Source organism: Chroicocephalus ridibundus, chromosome 9 (genome assembly GCF_963924245.1).
Source record: "Chroicocephalus ridibundus chromosome 9, bChrRid1.1, whole genome shotgun sequence".
Taxonomy (NCBI): domain Eukaryota; kingdom Metazoa; phylum Chordata; class Aves; order Charadriiformes; family Laridae; genus Chroicocephalus; species Chroicocephalus ridibundus.
In genome coordinates this window covers 6209930-6235248 of record NC_086292.1, presented here as the reverse complement: position 1 = coordinate 6235248, position 25319 = coordinate 6209930, and the positions used below count along the sequence as shown (strand labels likewise).

The 25319-nt window shown below is 55.8% G+C and overlaps 2 protein-coding genes across 3 annotated transcripts; both read right to left on the bottom strand.

Annotated features, from left to right (window-relative positions):
• Positions 1–3245: 3245 nt before the first annotated feature.
• CNGA2 (cyclic nucleotide gated channel subunit alpha 2) lies at positions 3246–9877 on the bottom strand. The gene is made up of 6 exons (XM_063345763.1): positions 9750–9877; positions 9444–9554; positions 8367–8537; positions 5911–6018; positions 5364–5470; positions 3246–4669 (listed from the first exon to the last, which is right to left on the bottom strand). Exons 1-6 carry the CDS (start codon positions 9860–9862, stop codon positions 3246–3248), a joined length of 2034 nt encoding a protein of 677 aa, XP_063201833.1. The 5' UTR covers positions 9863–9877.
• A 4975-nt stretch (positions 9878–14852) lies between these two features.
• On the bottom strand, positions 14853–24733 carry FATE1 (fetal and adult testis expressed 1). 2 transcript variants are annotated; one of them, XM_063345764.1, is made up of 7 exons: positions 24639–24733; positions 21039–21348; positions 20302–20468; positions 19530–19606; positions 18272–18433; positions 15544–15622; positions 14853–15093 (listed from the first exon to the last, which is right to left on the bottom strand). In XM_063345764.1, exons 2-7 carry the CDS (start codon positions 21232–21234, stop codon positions 14962–14964), a joined length of 813 nt encoding a protein of 270 aa, XP_063201834.1. In that variant the 5' UTR covers positions 21235–21348; positions 24639–24733; the 3' UTR covers positions 14853–14961. The 2 variants fall into 2 exon arrangements, with proteins under 2 accessions (XP_063201834.1, XP_063201835.1); XM_063345765.1 differs by lacking the exon at positions 18272–18433.
• Between the last annotated feature and the right edge of the window lie 586 nt (positions 24734–25319).

Here is a 25319-nt window from a genome sequence, read left to right as displayed (position 1 = left end):
CGTCTCTGCAGGGCGCTGAGCAGACCCTTACGGTGGGTACCCTCGGCTTTTCCTCCTGGATGCCAGCCTTTGGCAGCTCTCTGCTCCCCATCTCCAGGGGAGCCTTATGGGGGAACGGTACATACCGAGACCACCTGTAAAACGGGCAGCAGCCCACGCTGCATCTGCTGTGCCCCGTGTCCCCCCTGCCGGGAATTTAGGCAGCTCGCAAGTGCAGCTGTGCCATCGTGCGCTTCTCTCCAACATCTGCCTGTCCTGCTCACTGGAAAAAAATCACGGAGCTGCTGCTAATTTCATTAGCAGGCCCGTCAAGCGGTTCATCAGTCTATGATTTCCTGGCTTGCCGCCGCGAGGAAACAAGCGGGATCTACTCTGAATTCGCAAAGCCATCCTCTGGGGTAATTTGTCTGAAGGCTTAAAGTTTCCCCGAGTGGATTATTATCTCGGATTAAAACCGGGGGAGGGAGTTGGGTTTTTTTTGTTTCCCCCCCCCCCCGGAATAAACCAGAATATCCCCTAAACTGCCAGCAGCTCCCCAGTTAAGAAGTTGCCCTGTCCCGGAGACAGGTAGGGGGACAGGGACCCGCTGTCCTGGGCCACCCCTGCTCCAGCAGCGAACCAAAGCCCACTGGCTCCCAACGTGGCCCCCCCCCCCTCCCCCACGAAGAGGGGCAGGGATGGGGTGCGTGGGGCCGGCAGAAGGGAACGGGGAGGGGGGGGTGTTGGGGGTGACGGAAAGAGGCTCCAAGGAGCTGCGGCTCCATGGGGAAACGCTCAGGGCTGCGCTGCCGAACGCTGGGCTCCCCGCAACCTGCGGGGAAACACGGGTGGTCGCGAAGCCCCCAGCCCGCAGGGAGGGGGTCGCGACCGGGACCGCATCCAGCGTCCCCCCCGCAACCCCCGCCCCGCAGCCCCGGGTACCGCGGCGGTTCCGCGGCTGACAGCACCCTCTCCTGGCTCCCTCGCCGCATTCCGCAGGGCGACAGCGGCGGGGGGGGGGCGGGGGGGGGAATGGGATGCTCTGCTCTGCCAGCCCGTCCCCTCCCCGCTTGCCGCAGGCAAAGAACGAGCCGCTCCTGAATTTGTTCAGGAGCCATAAATCATAGGGAAGGGGAAAGCTGGGAGGCAGGGATCGCGGTGTTAAGAGGGAAAAACAGAACAGAACCACCTCATCTTCCGCCAAAGTCATCTTAACGCTAAAAATTAAAAAAAAACAACCAACCAAACAAACAAACCAAAAAAAAAACCAAACCACAGAACCCCCACACCAACAAAAAACCCACAACACAAACCCTACCATTTCATTTAGAGACAACAAAAAACTTTCTTCCCCCAAATTCTAATTTCGGTAACCTAACCCTCCTGCCCCCACCAATCCCCAAAAGCAAGACCATGACTATTAAAATGGAAAATTCTCATACAAAATGAAGAGATGCAGTCTTACGTTGGAGGGAAAAAGAAAGGACAAAGCAAATACCCTCTGTCTTCCACCATGAAAGTTTCCGGGTTGATACATGTCACCCCATTACTTTAGCCAAGCTATTGGCTGAATTTGACCTGGATCATTAATTCCTCCAAATTTCCCTTCTCCACCAAACGTTATCCTCCTTGGAAACCAGCGCCAGCCCAACCCATGGACCCTGTGGGCAGGAGGAAGAGGTCCCAGATGCCTACACACGGGTCAGGGCAAGGTACGGGACATAAGCAAGAAATGAGGTTGCATCCCCCAGTCCCAGCACCAGCACAGTACTGTTAGGCACGGGTGGCATTACTGCTTGTGCTGAGGTCACTTGCAGGGTTTTGGTGGCCTTTCCGTCACTGTACCCCTCACCAACAAGCTGCTGGCACCGTGGAGCCCACAGCGCTGCAGCACAGGCTGGCGGATCTTTGCCGATGCACGCGATGGTGCCATGTTTTCACCTTCACGCATGTCCCCGTGGCTCTGCTGCTCGTTTCTCCTCCAGAAGGCAACTGGCCTGCAAAGCTCCAAAACTCCCACTGGGTAAGGGAAAACCTCCTGCCTAAGAAAATAAATGTGTTCTGCGCTCTCTCTGAGCTTCCCACAGCAAAGCAAATACAGGCACAGTTGGGTCCCACCACTGCTTTGTTCCTTAAAAACATGTCATTTCAGTCAAACCCTTCCTGGCACATCTGGCTGTCATTAGATAGAGGAGAGAGAGACAGTTACTGTCTTCCTTCTGCACATAGACAACAGGCGCTGTCGGGCCAGCGAGCCGCAGTCTTTACCTCTGCATTGTACTTGTCATCCAAGACATCCGTAGCCCAAATGGAAATCACGCTGCCTCCGCCGCAGGAGGGCTTGGGAATGCCGTCCCTCAGGAAGGTGCGGTGCTCGGGGTACTGAGCTGCCCCCACCAGCTGCCATTTGACAGCACCAAATACAGCCGAAGGGAAAAGAGAGGCAGGCAGGCAGGAGGACAGCAGCTGCCCGCCCTTCCAGCTAGATGTCCAGCCTCCGTGTGGGTGGTGGAGATGACCTAGGTAGTGACACCGACCCAGACAAGCCTCTCCATTTGCAGACGTAAGAGGCACAGATTGGGCTGTCTTAGTTGAGTTTTGGTATCTTGCAGGTAAGGAGTCTCTCTGTGCAGACTGGGTGCCTGCAGACACTCAGTGGAGACCATTTACCTAAAGTGAGTTATAAAGGCTGAGTCCAAAACGCATTTTTAAAACATCTGGCTTGTGTTTTGGTCTTTCTCGTTAGGGTGGTTTTGTTATCTCCAAGGCATGCGGTAACTCCCAAAGCCCTCTCCCTCCTTGGTCCCTGTGTGGATGGGTATGTGGCACATGGCAGGTTTTGTCCACCGTGACTTTGCGTCTCCTCAACACACATGGGAGGTCAGCATGTCCAAGCACCCCTCCATGCAAGGTTCATGTCCCACCTTCTATTAAGGCAAACAGGGGGAAGGCAGTGTGATGGGCACAGACCTTTTGCAGAAGCTGGAAGGAGATAATAGCAGTGGCATTCGCCATTCTCCTCTTTTTAGTGATCCAAGTCCAAGGTCTCAGATCAAGGCAACAAGAGAAGGGACAGGCCGGAGGAGGAACTAGGACAATCACTTGACTTGGAGACATCTCAGGAGCTGCCATCAAGGCAGTGGCAGTAGCAATGCTGAGGACCTGAGAGAAGTCCCTGGCAAGGCAGCCACAGGATCTGCCTTGTGAAATAGCAAACACTGCCTCAGCACAAGGCCAGACACCATCTAGCTGACCTCTGCACCGCCTCATTGCGTCCCACCAGATAAAGCTTTCTCCTCATCCTCGAGCAGACTGTCTGAGCCATCAGAGAAGAAGTCCTCCAGATCCTGCTGCCTCATCTGGGACTCCAGAACAGTGATGCGTTGCTTGAGCTTCATCTGGGCATCATTGTACTCTGTCAGGAGCCGCCCAAAGCGGGTGTGCAGTGTGTCCAGGTTCAAGGCCAGCCTGTCCAGCTTCTGCTCCACACTCTCTTCTTCCGTGCTTGCCTCTGCAGCTGACTCATCCAGCAGCCCTTCCTTGATCAGGATCTCCCGGCCACGCTCCTCCAAAACCTTTTTGGCATCAGGATACTCTGTGACTGCTTCCATAAGATCTTCCTTTGACAGGCAGAAGAGATCAGAGTAGCCCAAGCTACGGATGTTGGCCGTGCGCCTGTTGCCCATTTTGCTCCCTTTAATGTTGAGGATGCTGATCTCACCAAAGCAGCCTCCTGCAGTGAGCAACGCATACTGTGTGATTCCATCATCTGCCACCACAGCCAGTTTCCCCTCCTTAATGATGTACATCTCTTTCCCAATGTCTCCTTTCCGGCAAATGTAATCCCCTGGGCTGAACACCTGAGGGCGAAGCTTCAGCACCAGCTCCACAAGTAGACCTGCCTCACAGTTCTGGAAAATCCTCACCTTCTTCAGTGTCTCCAGGTGAACGTTGATGGCAATCTCTGCCCTTAACTTATCAGGGAGATTCTTGAGCACTTCCCGTTCGTCTACTGCCTTCTTGTTGGTCCACATGTAGTCAAACCACTTGATGACTTTGGTTTCCATGTCTTTGCTCACCTTGCGGAACTGCATATAGTGTTTGATGGCATCAATTTTTGCCTGGAACTCTGCCCTGGTGGCATTCATGTTGGATATCATGGATCCCACATTCCCCACAATCGTGGCAAAGATGAGGACACCGATGAGGAAATCAAAGATCACGAAGAGGTACTCCTCATCACGCACAGGGGGAGGGGTCTCTCCAATGGTAGTCAAAGTCAACGTAGACCAGTAGAGACAGTAGACGTACTCCCGGGTAAGGTACCCATATTCAGGGTCTGTGATGTTGGGATAGACCCACGCGTCCTCTCCAAAGCCTATGGCCTTGGAGATGGCATAATAAATGCACGCATTCCAGTGGATGATGACCAGGATGTAAAGAACCAAGTTGCTAATGCGGAAGATGTTGGGGTGACTGGTTCTGGTCTCAGTCCTATCAAAGAACTCAAACATGCGGGAGAAGTGCAGCAGCCTGTTGAAACGCAATTCAGGGCGGTGCAATCCCACAGCAAAGTATGCCAGGTCTGTGGGCAGGATGGAGAGAACATCCAGCTTGAACTGTAAGGTGTGGATGTAGTTATCCCGTAACTTCTTCAGGTCCTTAACCAGGAGGCCCTGTTCCAAGAAACCTAACAGTGAAGCAAACGATACAATTAACTTGGCTTACATTCAACTCTCTCGTAGGCTTTGCAAGCGCTTCTGAGAAACATTTTACGGTACGCCATGCACACGTGTGCGTATACACATGGGGTCGTACAAATATTACCAGTTCCACCCGGTCTACTCAATTTACAAGCTTTTGTTGTCACTCAAGCCCTTCATTTGGCAAAAGCCACCTAAAGATATCACTTAGGGATTTACTCTGTTGCCGTGAAGAAATGGGGACACAAAAGGTTTCCATCGTCCAGATCATGAATTATTGCAGTTCCAACAGAAAACGTACAGCCACCTGCCGCATTCCGAGAACATTAAATTCTACCATTTTTCCATGTAGATAATTCATTAGCTGAACTGATGCAAAATCAGAGATGCAGACCTTCAACTATGCCCGAATACTAATAGTAATGCAGGTAATTTTGTACAATTATTCAAAGGTGAAGTTGAAAGCTGGTATGATTAATCTTTCACTCTGAAACTTACTCCATTTCTCAGATCTTTTAATTAGATTCTTTCTCTAGAGACTGCTTCGTACTAGCGAGTGCTAAGGTAGACAAAACCCTCTTTCTAATGCAGGTGTAGATTAGGCCTCTCCCTGGCAGCTCATCTCCACTTTTAGGGGATTAAAGCAAAGCCCTCGCAAGCCAGGATGCTGCTTCTGCGTACCTGTGCGCAGGCGGATCACTATGTCCCCAATGTAGATAGAGTCCGAGATGTAGTCTAACACCAGCCAGAGGACAACATAGGTCTTTTGCAGGTCACTGAAGCAAGCCCTGGAGGAAGGGCATAAAATAGGTTGGTGAGACCAACAAACCTCCGTGTCATCTCCAACTATTACAGCTGAATATAGGCTGAATCTGAGGCTCCTAACTCTGCCACAGAGCTTGGGCACTTGCCCTTCTTCGCCTAGAAATTAAAACCCCCTTCTCTGGAAAATCTGCCCTCCCTTGACCTAGGTAAAGCAATGTCTTGAAACCATCTCCCAAATGCACCTTGCAGCTTTACCCCGAAATCGTGGTCCTTTCCAACCGGGGCCTGTTGGATGCTGTGCCTTTGCACGGCAGAAGTCACAGTGATAGCGGGGCTCCCTTGCCTTCAGGTTCCCGCCAGCCCCAGCACCATCCGTGTCAGTTGTCTGATCCTGGCTGGGCCATGACAACCAGGGGAACAGGAGGATTAGAGGAGACAGAGACCCCACAACCTCCCAGCTCACCTGGCTACGAGCAAGCACCAGTTATAGAGGACAGGAACGGCAATGACAGCCAGCCAACGGTAATACCAGTCCCCTGCAGGGTCCACCACAAAGATCTGCCATTTCTTCCTGGAATCAGAGAGAAGCCAGAGCTGGCAATGTAAGGCTAATGGGCTAAACATTGAAAATAGGGTTGGAAGGAACCATCCGAGCCACATCCTTCATCCCTTGCACTAGACTGGCTCCAGCTGCAGCTTGAGTGCCGGTCTGCGAGCTAAAACGAATCCCAGCAGTGCTGAGCAAAAACGTCCAGCACCACTGAAGCTCCTTTATCCCCAAACTTGGGCTCAGGAACATACCAGAAGAGGAAACTGTAGGATGGTAAGGCAGAGCAGGTGGCCTACACGCACACAGCATCCCAGTGGCAGAGCCAGAAACAGATGTATGGAAGGGGGTGATCAGAAAACTTCTCGTTCCATGACATTGCCTCTCCCAGATGAGGGATGGATTGGTGCCAGACAGATCTTAAGAGAAGATTAATTGGAGCAGGAAGGAAAGCGCGCTGCAGATCAGCAGGAGCACCGGGACGGGATGCCCAAGCCCCAGAGCAGCGAGGCGGGGGGCAGCTGGCGTTGCGAGGCTGCCATCGCCACGCTGCTCGCAGCTGCCTGCCCGCAGTCTGGGGTCCAGCCTTTGAACCGCTCCCAAGTGTTTGATCCCGCTCGTCTTGGGACTCTGAGATAAGATGCGCGTGCTCCAGTTGCCAGATCTCACTGGAGAAGCCAGGGAAGAGAAACTCTGGAGCTGGGCTGATAGGCTGAGCTGCTGCAGCCTGGTAGGGCAAAACTCCTTCTTCCCCCTCCCTCCTTCCCTCCCTTCCAGCTTTTGAACGCGCAAAAACTCCCTCCAGTGATAGGAAAAAAACAAACCCACTTGCCAACAGATTCCCCGTGCCCACCCCACTGCTTCTGACAGCTTCAAAAGCAAAACCTCTGCCTTGAAGTCTCCTTCCCCAGCGGCACAGGCAGCGGCACCCGCCATGCCCGGAGCGTGGGGACCGGCACTCGGCACCAAGCCAGAGGCGATCCTCCACATTCCCTCTGGGTACAGCCACAGACAAGCAGGTTGTCCAGCCTCCCTGTTAAAAGTGCTTATCTTTTGCTCAGGAAGTGTGACTTTTATGGTTTTTTTGGGGGAAAGGGACTCTTTGCAGGAAGCACCGACTCACCTGCAGCCAGCCTGTACCGGTGTTAACACCCACGAGCACCAATAACCTCAATAACGGTGTTAATTACATTGGTAATTTCAGCTTTAAATCACCGGCGCTGCCCGCGGCAGGTGGCCAGAGTCCCTGACGTTACGCTGATCGTGGGGCCAGGGCTGGAAAACCAGGGCTCTGGGTTAACCGAGGAAGAGGGAATAGTCATCTGCCTCTTCCCGAAGGCTCTGCACCCAAGCCTGTGCAAACAGCGGAGGCTCCCACGGCCGCCAACAGCAGCTCACGTTCGCAATTACCAGACTTGGGGGCTCTTCTTACCTGTGTGGAGCTGAGGACCTGGAAAACAGCAAAAGTTACCACCATCTCCCCGGAAACCTACTGGCACCGAGGAGCATTTTCACGGCACGCTTCAGCTCCCTCTGATAATTAACAAGCTCCCCTTAACCTCCCAGGTTAGAACGTTTTTTTTTCCATGACTACTAAAAGACCCAGGTACAAGGCTTAGATATTCTTCTCCTACAGAAAACAATCATTTTTTGGTGGTTTAATTACCATGTCTAATGCTAGGGTCCAGAGTAGTCCATGAGCTTTGCCCTTTAATTAGCCAGCAGAAGAAAAGCCAGGTTATTGCTTTTCACCGGGAGTGTGAGCTGAGGAGATGAAAGGGCTGGGTTTGAAAGAGCCTTTTCAGAAAGCTGCCGTCACAGCTCCTGCTCCTGGGGGGGGCACAGGCAGCAATGGCAGTCCCTTCATCTCCCTTCATCCTGCAGCTGGTGAATGAGACTGGCAAATCCCACGTGTTCGTGCTTGCTGGGGTCTCCTGGGTGGAGACCCCGCATCCCTTGGCTTGTCCCCAGCTGAAGGTGTATCTCTGTACAGACCCAGGGCTGGCTCCAAATGCTGACCCTGGTGTTGAACTGCTCTGAAAACAGGGAGATCTGCCAGCTGTCACGAGCCACGCAATGTGTGTTTCCTACCAGAGCATGGACCAGGGGAGAGAAGACCCCACAGGTGAGGGACAGGCCAGCTCTTTTCCACGGGGACAGACTCCAGGACAGACAACAGCCCGGCAAAACCATGCTGGTGGCCAGGACAGGGGGTGGAGAGGGCAAGGAGGACCCTTTCCACCACTGCATCCTACCTCCCCCCTTCCCATCCCCATCCACCTCCATCAACCATCGCTGCTGGGAGCCCCCGAGCACCGTGCACGGCTGACCTCCAGCCAAAGATGGCTAGGGCCACAGGGAAGGGACCCTACTTTTTGTTTTCCTCCTCGGTCTCCTCATCCTCTAGATCGTTGCCAGCGCCTGCAGCCACTGCCTGGAGCTCGGGGCCCTGGAAGCGCTCGAGGAAGGGGTCTGGCCTTTGCTGCTCCTCGTGCAAGCTCTTGCTGGCCCAGTCCCTCAGCACCAGCACCAGCCGGGCTATCCTGGACGGGGGAGAGAGGCAGAGTCAGGAGGTGTCTGTGGAGCACGGAGAAAGCAAAAGCTTGAGAGGAAGCAGAGCGGGGCTACGGCTGAGAAGAAAACTCTCACAGCTCCCTCTCAAGCTCAAACATTTCCTTTCCCCCCGTGTAGTGATGTGCGGGACCAAGAATATATGAGCAAGAGAGTCCCACGGCTCCTTCCCCAGCTCCTGCTGCCATTCCCACAGGGACACGAGGAATGTGTGGGTGACTGGGGCACAGTGAGGCTGCTGGCAAGGGAAAGGAGCCCCCGAGGTGATGGAGCCATCCCCTCCCGCAGCCCTCTTCATGGGCACTGGGGCACCCAGAGCAGCATTCACAGACACTGGTCCCTGCAACCCTTGAATGCCATAGAGAATCATGGAATGATTCGGGTTGGAAGGGACCTTAAAGATCATCCAGTGCCACCCCCCTGCCCTGGGCAGGGACACCTCCCACCAGACCAGGCTGCTCCAAGCCCCGTCCAGCCTGGCCTTGAACCCCTCCAGGGATGGGGCAGCCACAGCTTCTCTGGGCAACCTGGGCCAGGGGCTCACCAAGCTCGCAGTAAAGAATTTCTTCCTAATATCTAATCTAAATCTCCCCTCTTTCAGTTTAAAACCATTACCCCTCATCCTATCATTACACTCCCTGATCCAGAGTCCCTCCCCATCTCTCCTGTAGCCCCTTTCGGTACTGGCAGGGGCTCTAAGGTCTCGCCAGAGCCTTCTCTTCTCCAGGGTGAACCCCCCCAACTCTCTCAGCCTGTCCTCACAGCAGAGGTGCTCCAGCCTATGGTTGCAGGGAATCCTGACCCCACACAAGTCCACAGTGCCAAAGCCAGGCACAAAAGGCTTGGGCTCACCGCGGGCTGGTGGCATGCACAGGTACCTGGCCAAGGCTCCCCTGCCTTGGAAAGCAGAGGCAGCCGGCTGCTCCCCCTGAGCCAGGGGAGCCCCTCTCCGCAGCTCTGAGGAGGTGTCATCCTGGGTTGAGCAGGTCCTGCAGTGGGGAAAAGGGGGGGTCACAGCCACACCATGCCATTGTGGCACCTACCTACAGCCAGAGGAACTGGAGGAAGCAGGCAGCTGGGGTTTGGCATCGCAGCCCTGCCCATGCCAGGTCTCATCAGACACACGGAGCTGGCCCTCCCCTCCCCTGCCCCACCGCTGCCTCCCTCAACCAAACCAGCCTGACCTGCTGCTGCTGAGCCCTGTCCCCTCCGTGTCACCCTCTGCTCTGGCTTGGGCGGGTGGGCAGGGGTGGTGGTTGGCCGGTGAGCTCTGCAGACCATTACTCTTGGCCGTCATCCTCCATGTGAGGAGACTGCGGGCACACACCCTGCCCCAGAGACCTGCAAAGAGCAGAAAACAGCCACAAGAAGAGCCACGCAGGACACGTCATGTGGTTCGAATGCAGAGATACAGCATGGGAAGACAGAGGGTCAAACCCCACAGGCTGCTCCCACCCCATGTTTCCCACCACCAGCCGTCACTGATGCTGTAGTAAGAGCCCCGCAGAGCATTTTGCCCTCCCCAGGAGGTTCCACATCTGCCCGTGGCCCATGAAAGATGCTCTCCTCATCGTTCAGGCTCCTCCACCATTGCCGGGGCAACAGCATCCCCAGCGAGCCGTGCCATAACAACGAGCCCACAGCCCTCGGCACCTCTGCCAGCCCAAGAACAAGAAAATAGACTCATAAGGGATGTAAGCGCAAGGCCAGCCCTGGCGGGGAGATGCTGTCGTGCAGCAGCACAGGGTAGACTTTGCCTGTACGAAGGTGTTTCCACCCGAGCAACCGCCCTCCTTCCCCAGGGCACAGCAACCTGCTGGTGGTCTGCCCAGCGAGCCCCACCTCTCGCCACAGCAGAAATATCCCCTGTGTTGGAAATTACGGTCTGCTATTTAAAAATACCATCTGGTTTTATAGAGGGCAGCAGAGAAGACCCTACGTTAATACGCGGAGGCTGCTGTGGAGCATTTAAGCGTGGGATTTCTCCAGGATTTGATTATCTAAAAAGCAAGAGATGCCCACGGGGCTTCCCCAGCCCCAGCATCTCGTGCAGCTCTCACTGCTCTGCTGCACCCTAGGGAAAAAAGCACCTCGCACGAACACAGACCTGCACATGCACGGACAAAAAGGCGCACAGGCGTTGCCCAGCCCTGCCTAGACCACGTATTCCCACCCCGTCTGCTCCCCCCATACCTGCAATGTACAGACGAGGCAGGTTCCTGGAGATGACACGCTGGTGCTCTCGCGCGGTGCAGCCCACGGCCGGGGCTCTGCCTGGGGGAAGGCAATGCCTTGTGCACCTCTGCCAACACGCACAAAGACCACATCCACACCGCAGGCACAGGGACAGTCACACACTCCCAGCTGAGCCACCTCCCCGGGGCAATGGAGCCGCTGACGAGAAGCCACCAGTGTCCACTTACGAGCCTGGCGTCCCCCGAAGCCTTCAACGCCTGGCTGCTGCCTAACGCGGGCTAGCAGGGGTGACTGGGGAGCATCCCTCCCCCGGGCTGTCTCCAGAGCACTCAGGCTTTCAAGGCAAACCCGGCACAAGCGGAGCTGCCCGCACTCCTGCCCTTGTCCCCTGCCCAAGCAGAGAAGCAGGCAAGGTGGCCGGGTGGCACCCCGGCAGTGGCAGAGGGGTCTCCGCGGCGCACGGGGAGGATGCACACGCGCGTGTCCCTGTGCCTCGTCACATCACTACAGCACGCCCATCCCCTGAGCATCCTCGACGCCCTGAGCAGCAAAGCGCACTTCAGAGGAGTTAACAGCAGCCAGCTTTGTGTCCAGGGGATGAAAGGGGAGGAGGGAAGCGCGCTGCTCAGGGATGCTCCATTTCCCTACCCGCGCATCCCCGTCTCCCTCTGTCACCTCCTCGGTGGCTGGAGGGACCCCAGACATCTCTCAGGGCAGAGCCCGGCTGGAGAGCGCAGCCGTCTTGAGCAACTGTGTGTCCAGCGGCTCCTGAGTCCCCAGCAAACCCTGGGGAAGTGCCACTGCCCAGGCGGGGACAGGCACAGCCGACCCCGAGATGGGCTCAGGTCCTGCCGCAGGAGGGGACGCACCAGGGTTGCCTCCCGAGCCCCCTGCTTCTGCTCTCTTCCCAGCCCTCTGCCCTAGGGAAAAACAAAGCTGGTGACTCCTTCCCTGCTTCACAGGCTGTGCCACAGCTACTGCCACGACGGAAAATTTGCAGGAGTAGCCACATTTTAACACCCACCCATCCAGTTCTTCTCACGCTAAGGGAGCAGAAGACCAGATGTGCTGCTCCGGAGTCCCGGCACAGAGAGCTGCAGGAGATGGAGATGATCATGAAACGCATCTTTCACCAACTTCTGCCCTTGTATTTTGTTCACAAAGCTATTCTAATAACCGGTTAGCAAAAAAATTTGCATCCCCAGGGCAATAAGGAAGAGGTTAATTTTTACCCTCTTCCTCCAGCCACTTGCGGTGGCTGAGGCCGGATCAGTTCCTGATGGGCACATGGAGCCCTGTGCTGTGTGCAGGGCTGATCTGAAAGCACCAGCACCTGGAGCCCCTTCTCTATCAAAGGTTTCCCCTTTTTTTTTTTTTTTACCTTCAAAGCCTTAAATTCCACTTGTTCTGATCTTCCTGAAAACCTGGACAGGAGAGAGCCCGAAGGAAAAAGTGGATTTTTTGGAGCCCTGGACTGGGCTGGCGGCAGCGTTGGGTGCTGCCTGGGTGAGCCCCCAGCAGCGAGGGATGTGTCACCTTGCTCTTGTCCCCACGCCACAGACCCCGGCACTGGTCTCGCAGACCGGCGGCAGCGGCACGTGCCCCACTCCCACCTCTCCTTTCGCTCCCTGCCTCTAGATGCCTTCAAAAAGCGACAGGAGACTCCAGGGGCTGCTTCCTGGCAGCTCCCGCACACCGTACCACACAAGACGCTTTGTCTTCCGTGCACATGGCTGTGGCAGTGACCCCAGGAGACACCCAGCCCTGCCACACGTGCTGCGCTGGGACAAAGAGCCAGGAGGAGGAGGCAGGGAAGAGAAGGAGGAAATAAATAAAAGCATCGCACCCCAACAGGGACAGCGTTAACCAGAAACTCTCCTCCTCCAGATCCCCCCACAGCCAGGACGGCTGGCAGGCGTGTTTTACACCAGCGGGCCAAACAGCCTGTAGATCTAGAGGTGCCAGAAATCCAGCATCCGATTAAATAAGAACGCGTGGCTGAGACATCCAGCACCAGGTCAGAGTCCTGCTGCCAAGGGAATAAACCTTACCTGTTCCCATCCACTGGGAGACCAGGATCAGACTCCACGGTTGGTAAAAGAAACACGTCCAGAACACACGGAGTTTATTAAAATACGCATTTTATGTGTCAGCGTTTCCAGATTTACACCGGGATTTATGCCGTACATCAAAGTCCTATCGTATTCCCTCCAACCTGCCAATAATTAGCCTTTGAGAACACATGCAGTTTGACCACCTCTCCTCCAAACATCTTCAATCCACACTTCGGAGGCGGTGCGTCCCCCAAAGGGTCAGCCCTTCTCCCCCTAAAATACAGCTTTAAAAAAAAGAAGAGACACCACAAGCTTCCTCCAAAACACGTTTGCAATTCTCAGAGGAGAGAAACCAGACAAACGATGTACCTGCTTTCCTGGCAGCCCCTTTACACAGACCCGATGTGTAAGGTCCCCTGGTCACCCTGACCACGTTCCCTGAGCCACAGGCCACCGGAACCACCCCTGCACCAGTGCTCCCATCCCTCACAGACCCCCTGCCAAGCCCACCACGCCATCCTGGCTCTCATCCCCAGTAAATCTCAGCACCTCTCCTCAGCTCAGCTACCAGGCACAGGTTCAGACCTGCAATTACTTGTGGGACATTTATTTATTAGTCAACGTCCAGCTGCCAGATTTACAGTCACGGATGCTTGATGCGGTTGCAGGCAGAAAACACCCGGGCATCCATGTCTGTAAATAAGACATTGGGACACCTGGATGACCTACAGACCCAGTTACAGTTACTTACAGGTGGAACAGAGAGGTCCTGTTAAGCCAATGCCAAAACCTGCCCCCAGAGCCTGCAAGCACAACTCCAGCAGATGCGCTGGATGAACCACCAGAAGTGCCTCAAAGTCACCTCGGATCCAAGTGTTACTGAACTCCACAGAAGGAAAGAAACTGCAAAGCTGTTGAACTGGGCTTGTTTTTAGCTAAAGAGCATCTGGGCCAAGAATTCCCCTCACCTGCACTCTTGCACCATCGCTGAAGTTACAGCTTGGCAGCAGACCTGGGAGCGATCCCACCCTCTGGCATTGGCAACCTAACAAATATTTGCTGCTGCCCAAATGGGCAATTTTCCATGGCCTGTCTGGTGCCATCACTGTTGGTACAAGGTCTTATAGTCCAGAGAGTCACCACGGGGAGTTTTCCCATTTAAATCTCTCTGGGAAAGAGCCAAGTCTCTGGACAAGCCCAGACCTCAACAACGCTATTACAGTCACTTTGGATCTGAATATTTGCAAAGCCGCTGCTGAACCACCTCCAGCGGGATGGGAGCCGAGGAGACAGTGGCACAGCGGCGGCTGCAGCGATGGGAGCTCCTGGCTCCTCCAGCTCCATACCTCCCACGGCAGTGGCTACAGCACGGGAGAACCTATGGCAGTACCACCTCCACCAAGGAACAGTTGCACACGGAAGAAAAGAAAACCCACCAGCAGTTTGAAAACACTCAACCACTCTACACAAGCTTTTGGGGTGGAAGATGAGGAACAGGCCACAGCAGTTGGCTGAGGACTTTTGTGGGGTCAGAACTGAATTATCCAAGCTGGGACGTGGTCAGGCGACTGGTCCCACCACAGTCTAAGACTGTAACAGGACTCCACGCCCACGAACACACAACACCTTGGTTTTACATCTCCTCTGACAGACAGCCCAAGGGTCAGGGGGTCTCCCATTGCTTTGTGCAGGATGGACACCCCTGTGTACCAGCCACCAATTTCTTATGAGACCTGGGCTCTTCACAGCAGCTTCCCACACTAGCCCTGACCCCGTCAAACGTGAGGGTGGTTGCTCGTGTACACTGAGCATTTGCAGCCACAGCCCAGCCCTGGGGCTACGCCTGTCAGGCCATACTCCTCGTACCCCACCTCTCCCGGACACCCCTCTCCAGCTGCTGTGGCATGAGGTCCAGCTTCACTGCGTCCCGCACCCACCTCCGATGCTAGACCATGGGAGAGGGATGGCCCCTTCATCGTGATCAGGGCCTCAAGGACACCGATCCTCAAGGGCCTACAGCGCAAAAAGCAGGTCAAGTTAAGAAGAAACATGTCGTTTTACTGTTTGCAAGTACGCAAGCAAGGATCCTCTCCCTGCCCTCACCCACCCTGACAGGGTTGGCCAGGGGAGGTTGGGGCACAGGAAATCATCTCCTCAGCCAGAGCCACGTGTTGATGAGGCAGGCGGAGATCAGGACGGAGTAGACCAGGGCTTCTTTCTGCCGCCAGGCGTTGCACTGCTCCTCCAGCACGCGGAGCCTCTGCGAGATCCTCGTCAGCTGCAAGGGAAGCAGCGGGGCCGCTGTCAGCCCTGCGGCAAAGTGCAGGACTCCAGCAACAACCCAGCAAGGGATGGAAGGATGGGAGCTGCCATCTCCCTCAGGTCCTCCTCTTCTAGAGCAGCAGCTATCTCGGTGTGGGAGAATTAGGAGCAGTACCGCAGCCCCCGAGAGGATGCTCCAGGAAAAGGTCCTTCCCAGCAGAAGGGCATCTGAGCCTTCCACTGCCAGCATACGGAGGGGTCTGGTGGTCTCCTGCAGCCTCAGGGTAGGAGCTTGATGGCTCAACGCACACAGAAGTCCTCCCCTGCCTCTCCATTAGCAGTATCAGCCAGGACTAGCTTGGCAACACCAGCCCATTAGGACTGAGCAACAGAGCCCTGGAGCCTCCTCTCCCACCCTCCTACGGCTTTCCCAGGAAACATTCGCAGCCCTTCACCCCCGTCTCACCTGCTTTCGCATTGCCGCCATCTCAGCCATCCCGACCTCCTCCAAGGTGCTCTCTGGGGCTGGGCCGGCCTCTTGGGAGCTGCGGGAAGAAAAAACAGAGATGCAGACGGACAAAAGCTGCTCGAGAGATGCAATTGCCTTCCCCCACACCGCCACCGGGAGCTGAGCCATGCAGGTAGCATGCGCATGCCCGGGATGTGCTCTCTGGGTGCAGCATCAGGAGAGAGGACCTGCGCCTGCACAGCATCTACTCATCTCTTGTTAACCCCCATCATGCACATTCACACCCCTCCACCACGCACCCCGTAGTGATCACAACGGAACATACAGCACATGCCATGGCAGACAAGAGGGAAAACGCATGCTTGTGTTTCTTTAGAGGTCCCACGGAGAGAAAATATGGTATTTACCGAGCATCCATTCTCTATAGTCACAGGAATTCATTGAGGGATGGATAAATCATCTTTAGAGCCAGCCAGGTAAATACGGATCACAGGGCCAATGCCGAAATGGAGGGATGATCTCATTTACACCAGCAGGTGAGTATCCTGCTGGTGGGAAGCAGCCATCAACTGGGGGGAGCTATCTGAGCAAATGCATCAGCCAGCAGGAAAGGGTCTGTGTTTGCCGAGACAAGGGTTTGTTCCTCTCCTGTACTTCCAGATACCACAAGCTCACTTTCCCCACCCCCCTGACAAAAAAAAAAAAAAAAAAAAGGCATCACTTTTTGCTCTTATAGCAAATTTTACCTGCAACTTGAAACACAAACAAGCAACCCAAGCACGCACCACTTCCTTCCATCCCTGGAAACAAAGGGGCCGCCGCTGGGATTGGCTGCTGCTCTGGCAGAGGCAACACAGACCGTGGATCTCCAGGGGATGCCCTGGAGACACAGCCTTGCCGCAGGGCCCACAGCCCCCAGCCACAACATAAAGTGGATCCGCAGTGAGACAAACCAAAATTGCCATGTTCGGTCTGTTGTTCCTATCATCATCAGCCACTACAGCAGGTCTTCTAGAATCAGAACCCCTCTATGCACACCAGTAACTCGCTGATACCGTACGGGTTAATGAGCGTCTAACACCACTCCTTCGGAGATCTCGGGGAGGGTATTTATTCCCGTTTGCAACATGATGTTGATGTCGCTGAAGACAAGCCAGAAGAGCACGCGGCGATTCAGTGAATCACTGCCTGAAGGTACTTTTGCGAGATAACACCTCCACGTAACGGAGCTGTGGTGAAAAATGAAAGTCGCAACAGAAAGAAAATCCAATTTCCCCCAGCACAGAGCCATTAAGAAGGGACACATCCTGCAGCTTCCGACTGAAAAATCCCAGTCGATACCGGTGAACGCCCTTTAGAGTAGAGCCTAGGAATTACCTTCCGATGACTCATACCCTTCAAGAGGTCACTGTCAGGCAAATATTCCAGTCTCTGCCCAAGACCAGACTTTTCTTTACTAAAATTTCAGGACAAACAAGTCAGCTCAATCTTTTGTTTGTTTGTTTGTTTCTATTGTGGCATAGGGGTACAAAGCTGCCGTACTGAAGAGATACCGTACGCATCCGAACCGATGCAAAGGACCAAGAAGAGGCATTTCAAGGTGGCTGGCTTCAAAGGGACATCGAGACCTGGGCAAAGGCCCAGGACTCACCTTGCTGTGTTACAGCAGCTCCGTGAGCTACCACCTCTCATGGTACCATGGCCCAAACCTACTACTGCCAATGGGAGGAGGGAGAAGGTCTTAACGTAGCCACTAACCACATCTGTTGGCATGCCCAGACTTTTTAAAAAAGAAAAAAAAAAAAAAAGAAAAGGAAAAAAGTGACATTTGAAGACAGTCAGCCTACTGTGGTTAAAAGCAGGGTCATCGCTTTGCATTGTCCGCAGACAGAAGCCAGCTCTGCTGCCTGCACCTCTGCGCCACTGATGGCACCGATGATGGATGCTCGCCCTCCTCCCTTTCCGCCTGCAGGCTTTGCTCAAGGAGAAGTTGAAGTATTGAGATGTTCCTCCCGGTGCTCAGCAGCCTTAGAGCAGTGGGGACACCTTAAGGCTGCAATGATGTCTTTAAACATGTTGAATTTACTGCAATTGCTCAGGTAAGAGTGTGGTGGAGGTAGTTGCTCCAGCACATCTGGAGAGATTGAGGTCACTGCGTACCTGCTCCAGCGAGCGCGCAGGCGTACAGCACCCTGCCCACAGGCACCGACTCGGTGAAGCCAGTTCGTGGAAAAGGTTAATTAAGAACAACCAAGACACAGCCAAGGGTGCTGGAAGCCTGCGGGAGAGGGTGTCTCAGGGACAGGACCTGGGTCAGGCAGCCCGTTCTGGATTCTGATTCCCTTCACACATTTCTCTCCGTCAGGCTATCAAGGCACGCAGAAGAATTAGTACTTGCTTAGCAGTGAGGAGCAGCTGAAAACCCAGCAACGTCACAGGCGGTGTTCGACCACTCGGGGAGCCCGGGGAACCGGTGTTAAGCTAAGCGGGAGAGACGAGCCGGGCTGGGTTAGCAGGGTACACCCAGGCTGGCCGCACAGGGCACTCCTGGGCCAGGCACCCGGAGCTGGTGGACGGGACAGGACAGGACAGGCGAGGAGGAGAGTCTGGAGCCATCCTGCTCCTGCGCCACACAGCCTGCGGTTGACAGAGCTCGTGCCTCAGCAAGGCAAAGGCAAGTCCTTGCAGAGTGACAGGGAGGTGGCTCGAGACGAGGCGAAGTCACCTGGACGGCACTGGGTCTTGCAGAGAGTTCTGGACGCGGTGGAAGAGCACCTGGCCCAGCTGGTACATGGTTTGGAAGATGTTCTGCATGGAGTAGATCCTGCCCGCCTCCGCGAGGAGGGGGAGCGGGGCACGGCGCGCGGGCAGGGGACACACGTCTGGCCTGGGGTGCACACAGAGTCACGCCTGTTATTTCCTGGCCTCGTACAGCGTCGGCATAGCCTGGCGTTTGGCAGCGCCCTTCATCCCTTCAGCAGCTCCAAGCATCTCTGGGCAGTGCTATCAGCACTCAGACGCCCACGTCACCAGGTGGGACAACCCCCACCAGCAGCCCCCAGGCTCAGAGGCAGTCGCCTGACTCTTCTGAAGCTAACCATGGCTGTGTGATCCTAGAACCATAGAGTGTGTTGGGTTGGAAGGGACCTTTAAAGATCACCTAGTCCAACCCCCCTGCAGTAAACAAGGGCATCTTTAACTAGATCAGATTGCTCAGAGCCTCATCAAGCCTGACCTTGAATGTCTCCAGGACAGACATTCCAGGAGAAGATCACCAGACCTTCACCAGCTGCTCTCCCAGGGGTTGCAGAAGGCAGCTCTCCTGCCACCCAGGACAACCCTGGACTTTTAAGGGGAAAGGTGGCTCTGCCCTGGGATTAAGTTAGAGACAATTTCTCCACTGGAGAGACTCTGGAGCCCAAAGCCATGAGCAGAGGGTCATTATCACCACGCTACTGCTCACAAGCTATGCTCAAAGAGATGAAAAGCAAATGTGCTCTCATCCCACCCTGTCTGGAAGGCACCACAAGTTTCAACAACCCTTGTAGAAACCCGGTTAAGCAGCCCTGGTGCCTTGCTTGCCAGCCGTCACTTGCCCATAACCCCCAGCATTGGACCATGCTGGTGCTGGAGCAGGAGAGCACATTGCAAAGCACTGAGAGGAAGATGGGCAGAGTCAGGGAGACCAGGAGAAGCCGGGGCAAGCAGTGAGGTCTTCTTGGCCCAGTGGCCAGGTAAGGACCGACAGCGCTCCCAGCCTGCTGCGAGAGGGGACAAGTTCTCCCACGAGAATCTCAGCAGAGAGCTCATCGCCCTGGGGACCTTCAACGCTGCCTGGCACAAACCTCTCTGACACCAGAAGCCTTGCCCCAATCTGGACACCCCCCCACCTTGAGGCAGTGACACCAGAGAGCATCAGAGCATCACGGACGACGGGAGATGCTGATCCCCACCCGCTCCGGGCAGCTTTGACTCATGCTCACCGCTCATGGCTGTACAAGGCTAGTTGGGCACAGTCACTTGGAGTCCTCTCCCGCCGCGACCTGCTGCTGTGATGGCCCTGTTGGCATCAAACACAACCGCGTTAGCGCAGAGACCCTGCACAGGGTGAGCCCAGCCCCATGGTCTGTAGTGCCAGGAGCCCACCTGCATGGAGAAAGCACTCCCTGGTGGGAGTAATGCTCCACCATGAGCCCCAACGAGCTGATGGTGGAGCGGGTGGGGAGACGTGGTCAGAGCAGGGTGAGGGTCACCATCAAGGACCCTCCTGATCTGACCTCTATTCGGATCAAAAATCCTCAGCTTAAGGCATCCGGGAATGGCTCTTGAATCTCAGGGAGGTGAAAGCCCTTGAGAAGGCAGACCAGCAGGTCCAGCAGCCAAACCAAGCCTTTGCCTGCCCATGTCAGAGTCCTCTCTTTGAACTAGTTTCACACAAGGTTAAAAATCTGTCATCCAAGAGAAACAGTGGTTGAAAAGGGGCTTCAAAAGCAGCAGAAGGAGGTTGTGGGGGGGTTGCACCTACCTCAGCCTATCTCCTGCTCACAAAATGCGGTAAGAGATCTGGCTTGAACTGATGTCCCAGAAAAAATTCCACCACCCCTACACCCTCACTCCTAGGACCTCTTAGGACGAGACAGCACTCCTGAAGGTGAATTCTGGCTTGGGCTGATAACAGACCTCTGGAGAAACCCAACGCTAGTATTGCTCCCCCTTCCCACCACAGGCAACCCCTGTCGGCTCTCAATACAGTACCAGTCGTCTGCGTTTCTGGGAGTTTGATCTGCTGTCTCCGTGCAGAAAAGGGAGCTCCCTGAGGTGGGTGGGCTGCGCAGAGGAGTCCGGGGACATGTGCACCACGACAGAGGGGACCTTTCTTTGCTGGTTCAGCAGGATGGGCCTCAAACTGGCATCTGATATTTCTAGAGAGAGGAAAGAGGGAAGAATTAAACCAACATGAATGCCCTCAGGACAGGAAAGAAGAGCGAGCTGCTCATGTAGGAGAACCAACTCTGTGTCTGTTGTTACCAGACGTACATCAAAAACCACGTCCCACAGGTGCGAGCAGCAGGACAGCCCGGAGAGGCATGGACTGGAAAGCAACCGGATGCATTGCTCCAGGAAAACAAGGTTTGGGAGCTGTTTTTTGAAGAGACGGGGCCAGATGTTTCTGCATCCCAAAGCAGGGACCCTACCAAAGGTCAAGAGGGAACTGGAAGAGATGTGGAGGGAGACGCTTCCACATTTTGCTCCTCACCTTTTGGAGCTAAGACCCCTCCTGCCTTCTGTTGGTCACCTTTGCCCACCTCTCCGCAAGCATCTCTCCACTATCCTGCCCTACCTTCCAGAAGAAAGCTAACTACAATATCTGCCCCTGTCCTCTCCTCTTGCAAAGCAAACCACTGGGGACTTTATAAAGGGATCCTATTCCCTAGGATGTTGTAGAGCTCCACCAACCTTCAGCCACCCCAAAAGACAACCCAGGACATTACCTGCAAGAGAAATCCTATCAGGGATGTGCATCCGAAAGGAAGGAGGGACATCCTCTGTCACCGGCTCCTTATCCACAGGGCTGAAGCCATCTGCTACCTTCAGCCTGTTGGGAACCTGCATCCTTTGATTGATGGCTTCTGTGAAGAGCAGGTCACAGCGGACTCGGTTCAGGTCCAGTCCCCAAAACGGCCACATCTTTTTTTTTTTTTTTTTATTATTTCCTCAGATTTTTTGAGCACCCTGGGGTTTCACACAGAGGAGAAGAAAGCTGAGCGAAAGTGGTAGCAAGCAGCTCTTCCAAACCAGCACCTGCACGGGGATAACACACGTGGTATAAGACAGCTAAAATACAGCCAGAAACAACCCAAAAGACAGACACCATCAGAGTTGTCCTGGAGAAAGGGGTTGTCCCACGAAGCCCAGATGGTGGGAGCAAGGGGCTGCTGCGGGTGGGAATTCCTGGCTGGCAAGGTGAGGAAACTCCTACGTGTCCTGGGAGCAAATCATGAGCTTAGCACCCGTTGCCTCAATTCATAGCAAAGAAAGGACAATAGTTCAGCACACCAGTGGGAGAAGAGCAGTTCAGCGTACCCTAAAAACTAGTGGGGAAAAAAAATAATAATATTTTCCATACAGAAGTAAAGTTTTTTGGAGGGCTGGGAGCACATTTTTTGCGTTCATACACCTTCGGGGAAAAAATTAGTTTTTTCTAAAAACAAAACACGACTTTTGGTGATAAGATACCAGGTTACCACAGGAAAAACTGAGCGCCGGACCCTTTCTCCACACACGCTTTCACTGCAGTATCCCCCAGGGCCATACCCCATTCCCCACCCGATCCAGCACCCGTCTCCTCGAGTGACCGGCGCCAAGGTGGACTTTGCCCCAAGCAGAGCTGCCAGATGCTGAACCCTCCTCCCAGAGGAGAAAGAAAAGCACACGTCAGCTCGGCCAGGCCAGCGCCGGCTCGGCTCTCTCCCAGGAGGGGACCGGCACCAAGGAGGACACAGTCCCCAGCTCTCGCTGCTCCTGGGGCAGCCGACAGCAGGAGCAGGACATGGGACACGGACACCCCCTAGGCCTTTGCAGCTGCTCAGGACACACAACTGTCCCGTGCCTCAGTTTCCCCTTTGCCAAGTCCCGGGGCTTTGAGAAGCCCTCTGGGGCCACAACGTCCCAACGCTTTCACTGAGCGATGCGAGCAGAGGGCAATCAATGTATATTTTTGAGAGAGGAGCCCCCAAAATAACCACCTTCCTGGCTCCCACTCTTTATTATTTCTCAAAAAGCTGCAGCCAAGGAGAAAACCCCAAAAAGCGAGGGCTGCTAGACCCCAGACAGACCCCAGCGCTGCCCCAGTGTCCCACATGCACGCACAGCCCCTCCGCACCCTTCTTGCTGTCACCTTTTGAGCTCGCCATGCCCAAAAAGGTCCCCCTTTGCTTCCAGGTCAAAATCTCCACCGTAAGAGGGACCACCTGCCCCAGCACAGCCCAAACAGCCAGAGGAAGGAGAGGTTTTTCCTCTTCCAAAGCTCAAGAGGGTGAAACGGGAGGAGGCGAGCGAGCGGGAGCGTGCAGGGGCCCTGCCTTCTTAGATCACGTCCGGGGACTATATTTAGCCGCCGGGTCTCTGACGCCGCGTTTCCAGCCCACCAGGCTGCTCCCCGCCGGCAGCAGCCAGGGCTGCCCCCCACCACCCCCCTCGCTGCTGCTTCTCGGGGTGCTTCGGACCCTCTCGCCTGCCCCAGCCCCCTGCCACCCCCTGGGATAACACCCAGGGAGAGGGGAATCCCTGGGGAGCAGCACCACCTCCCAAAGCCAGAACAACCACGGGAGACGCGGCTCCTGAGTCACCGATCCCGTCCCCTGTGGCAGCCGGGCCCTGTAACGCCAGGAACACGAGGGCGGCAGAACGGGCTCCACGTCCGCAATAACCAGCCCTTCCAGTGATCACCTGCCTCACGCTGCCCTCTGCTCCTCCTCTGTCATTAAAAACCTTTTAATTAGAGAGACACAAATTTGCCCGGCATCAGCCGCGGCCATTTCCTGCTCCCAGCCGCGCAGAGATGAGATCCCCGTCTCCGCAACTGGGTCTGCCCCAGAGGCGCTGCCGGAGACACCGTGTGCGGGGGCACAGCAGCCCCCCTGCTGCCCCACACCTTCTCCACCACCCGGCCCAGACCCAACACTGGCACGGGTGACACCAACCCACGGGTGACACCAACCCACAGGTGACACCAACCCACAGGTGACACAACACACCTGCACCCCGCTTCTCCCCAAAACCTCAAAGAAAGAGGATTTTTGCAGGAACCCCCCAGCTCGGGAGCGGGGCAATAAGTCCTGGGACGGTCCCAAAGCGGTGTCAGTCCAACGGGAGAAACCTGCGTCAGATGCCCAGCCCCACGGCCCAACCACCATGGAGACCATCAGGTTTCTCCTTTACATTTTTGGTGCTTTAGAGGAGCAACCGCCCTGTGTTGCTTTCTCAGCCTGCTCTCTGGGAAACCAGCATATATTAATAACAATAAATCTGGAGAGGGCAGACTGGTTCATTTTCTAATCACCTATGAAAGCGCTGCAGCTCCCAAAGAGCAGAGGGAAGGGAGGGGAGGGAGAAGCAGGCTCAGAGAGACGAAGCTATTAAGAAGAGAGGAAAAAAAAAAAAATAAAAAAAATCATCTGTCAAAACCCATAAGAACAAAATGCTTAAGTGGCTGGATTTCCTCCTTTAACTTTCTTTAGGGCTTTTTCTAGCTATTGCCAAGCAAACCCCTCCTCGCCGGCGGAAGAAGACTGCTTCTCAGCCTCTGCTTTGGCACTTCTCCTCCCATTTGCAGCGACGGGGAATTTCCGGCACACTTAAACCCGGGAGTAAGGAGGTTGGAGACCCGCAAGCCAGGAAAACCTGCCCTGGGGTGGGAAACCCCACAACCTCCCTCTCCCCATCCCTCCCCAGGCCAGGATGCTCCATAGCTCCGTAGGAAGCAGGCGGGGGTACCAGCCCGGTCCAGCACCCCCCCCGTCCCCACCTCCCAGGATGGGGTGCTGGGGGGAGCAGCCCTCTGCTAGAGGGCCCGACCCCGCTCACGGCTCCGTCCTTCAGTTTGGGGCTGTACGTTGTCACGACAGGGAAGGGAACGGGGTTTTTGTCACCTCCTGCCGCCCGCCGCCGCCCCCAAGCCGCAGAGCCGGGGCGACCCCTCCGCCCCCCGCGTCCCCTGGGCTCGGCCGAGGGATGCGCTGAGGAGCGGAGCACCAGGGACCCCGGACGCAGCACCCCGGCTCTGACCACGGCGGGGGGGGGGGAAGCGGAGAAACTTGGGCCAGGGGACACGCGTGAGAGGAGCCCCCCACTCGCGGGGTGGGAGGAGGGACGGGAGCGGGGTTGGGGGGCGGCTCCGCGACACGGCGGGGTGGGGGGGGGTCTCCCATGCCCTCCCGGTGCGGCATCGCGCCCCTCGCCCCCCAGGGTCCCGCTGCCGGACGCGCTCCCCCGCCGGGGCCGCCGGCAGAGCCCCGTCCCGTCCCCGGCACCCACCGGCTTTGGGGCTGGCCGAGCCGGGGCGGGGTGGGGTGGGGAGTGGGGGCACTTACTTTTTATTTTTTGCAGTCCAAGGCTACCGTGGGACCTGTAAACAGCCGCGCCCGCTGCCAGCGGGGGCGGATTGTCCCCGTCCCGCCCCCCCCGGCAGCCCGCCCGCCGCCCTTAAAGCCGCAGCCGGGCTAATTAACGAGCTCATCAGCGCGGCGCCCCCCCGTGGGCAATGGGAACACCCCCCCCCCCCCCCCCCCGGGCAGGTCAGCCTCTCCCAGCACCGACCAAGTTTGCCGGAGCGAAGGGATGGCTCTGGCCAGGGGTAAAACCGGGGGGACAGAAGCAAAGGTTGGGGCATCACCCCCCCGGTCCCCACGCACAGGGGCGTTCGCAGGGAAATCAACCCAGGCTGCCAGGTGAGGCCTCAGCCCACCTCCTCTTGGCACTGCCCCTGGCAGCCCCAGCCCCAGCATGTCCCCGTGCCACCCTGGCAGCCCGGGCAGGAGCGGAGACGGCGGCCATCCAAGCGCCGGGCTGTGCCAGAGCTCATCTCTCCTGCCTCTCAGTGGAGTACCCAGCGATAAAACGATCCGTTTGGGATGAACGACGGTTTTAAACACTTCTGAATGGGCACAGAGTCCAAGACCTGACCGTAAAAATCTCGTTTCGAAAGGGCTTAAAATAAATCCCACGCTGCCCTAGTCTTGCTATTTAAAGGGGATTATCTAAGAGGTTTAGGA

Coding starts and splice junctions, on each gene's coding strand:
- FATE1 (XM_063345764.1), bottom strand. CDS start 21,234: ATGTGGCCGTTTTGGGGACTGGACCTGAACCGAGTCCGCTGTGACCTG. Junction 20,469..21,038: donor TGATAGGATTTCTCTTGCAG/GTAATGTCCTGG, acceptor TCCTCTCTCTAG/AAATATCAGATGCCAGTTTG. Junction 15,623..18,271: donor CAAGACCCAGTGCCGTCCAG/GTGACTTCGCCT, acceptor TTCTTCCCGCAG/CTCCCAAGAGGCCGGCCCAG.
- CNGA2 (XM_063345763.1), bottom strand. CDS start 9,862: ATGACGGCCAAGAGTAATGGTCTGCAGAGCTCACCGGCCAACCACCAC. Junction 8,538..9,443: donor GGCAGGGGAGCCTTGGCCAG/GTACCTGTGCAT, acceptor TCCCCCGTCCAG/GATAGCCCGGCTGGTGCTGG. Junction 4,670..5,363: donor AGTGATCCGCCTGCGCACAG/GTACGCAGAAGC, acceptor CTTCACTGTTAG/GTTTCTTGGAACAGGGCCTC.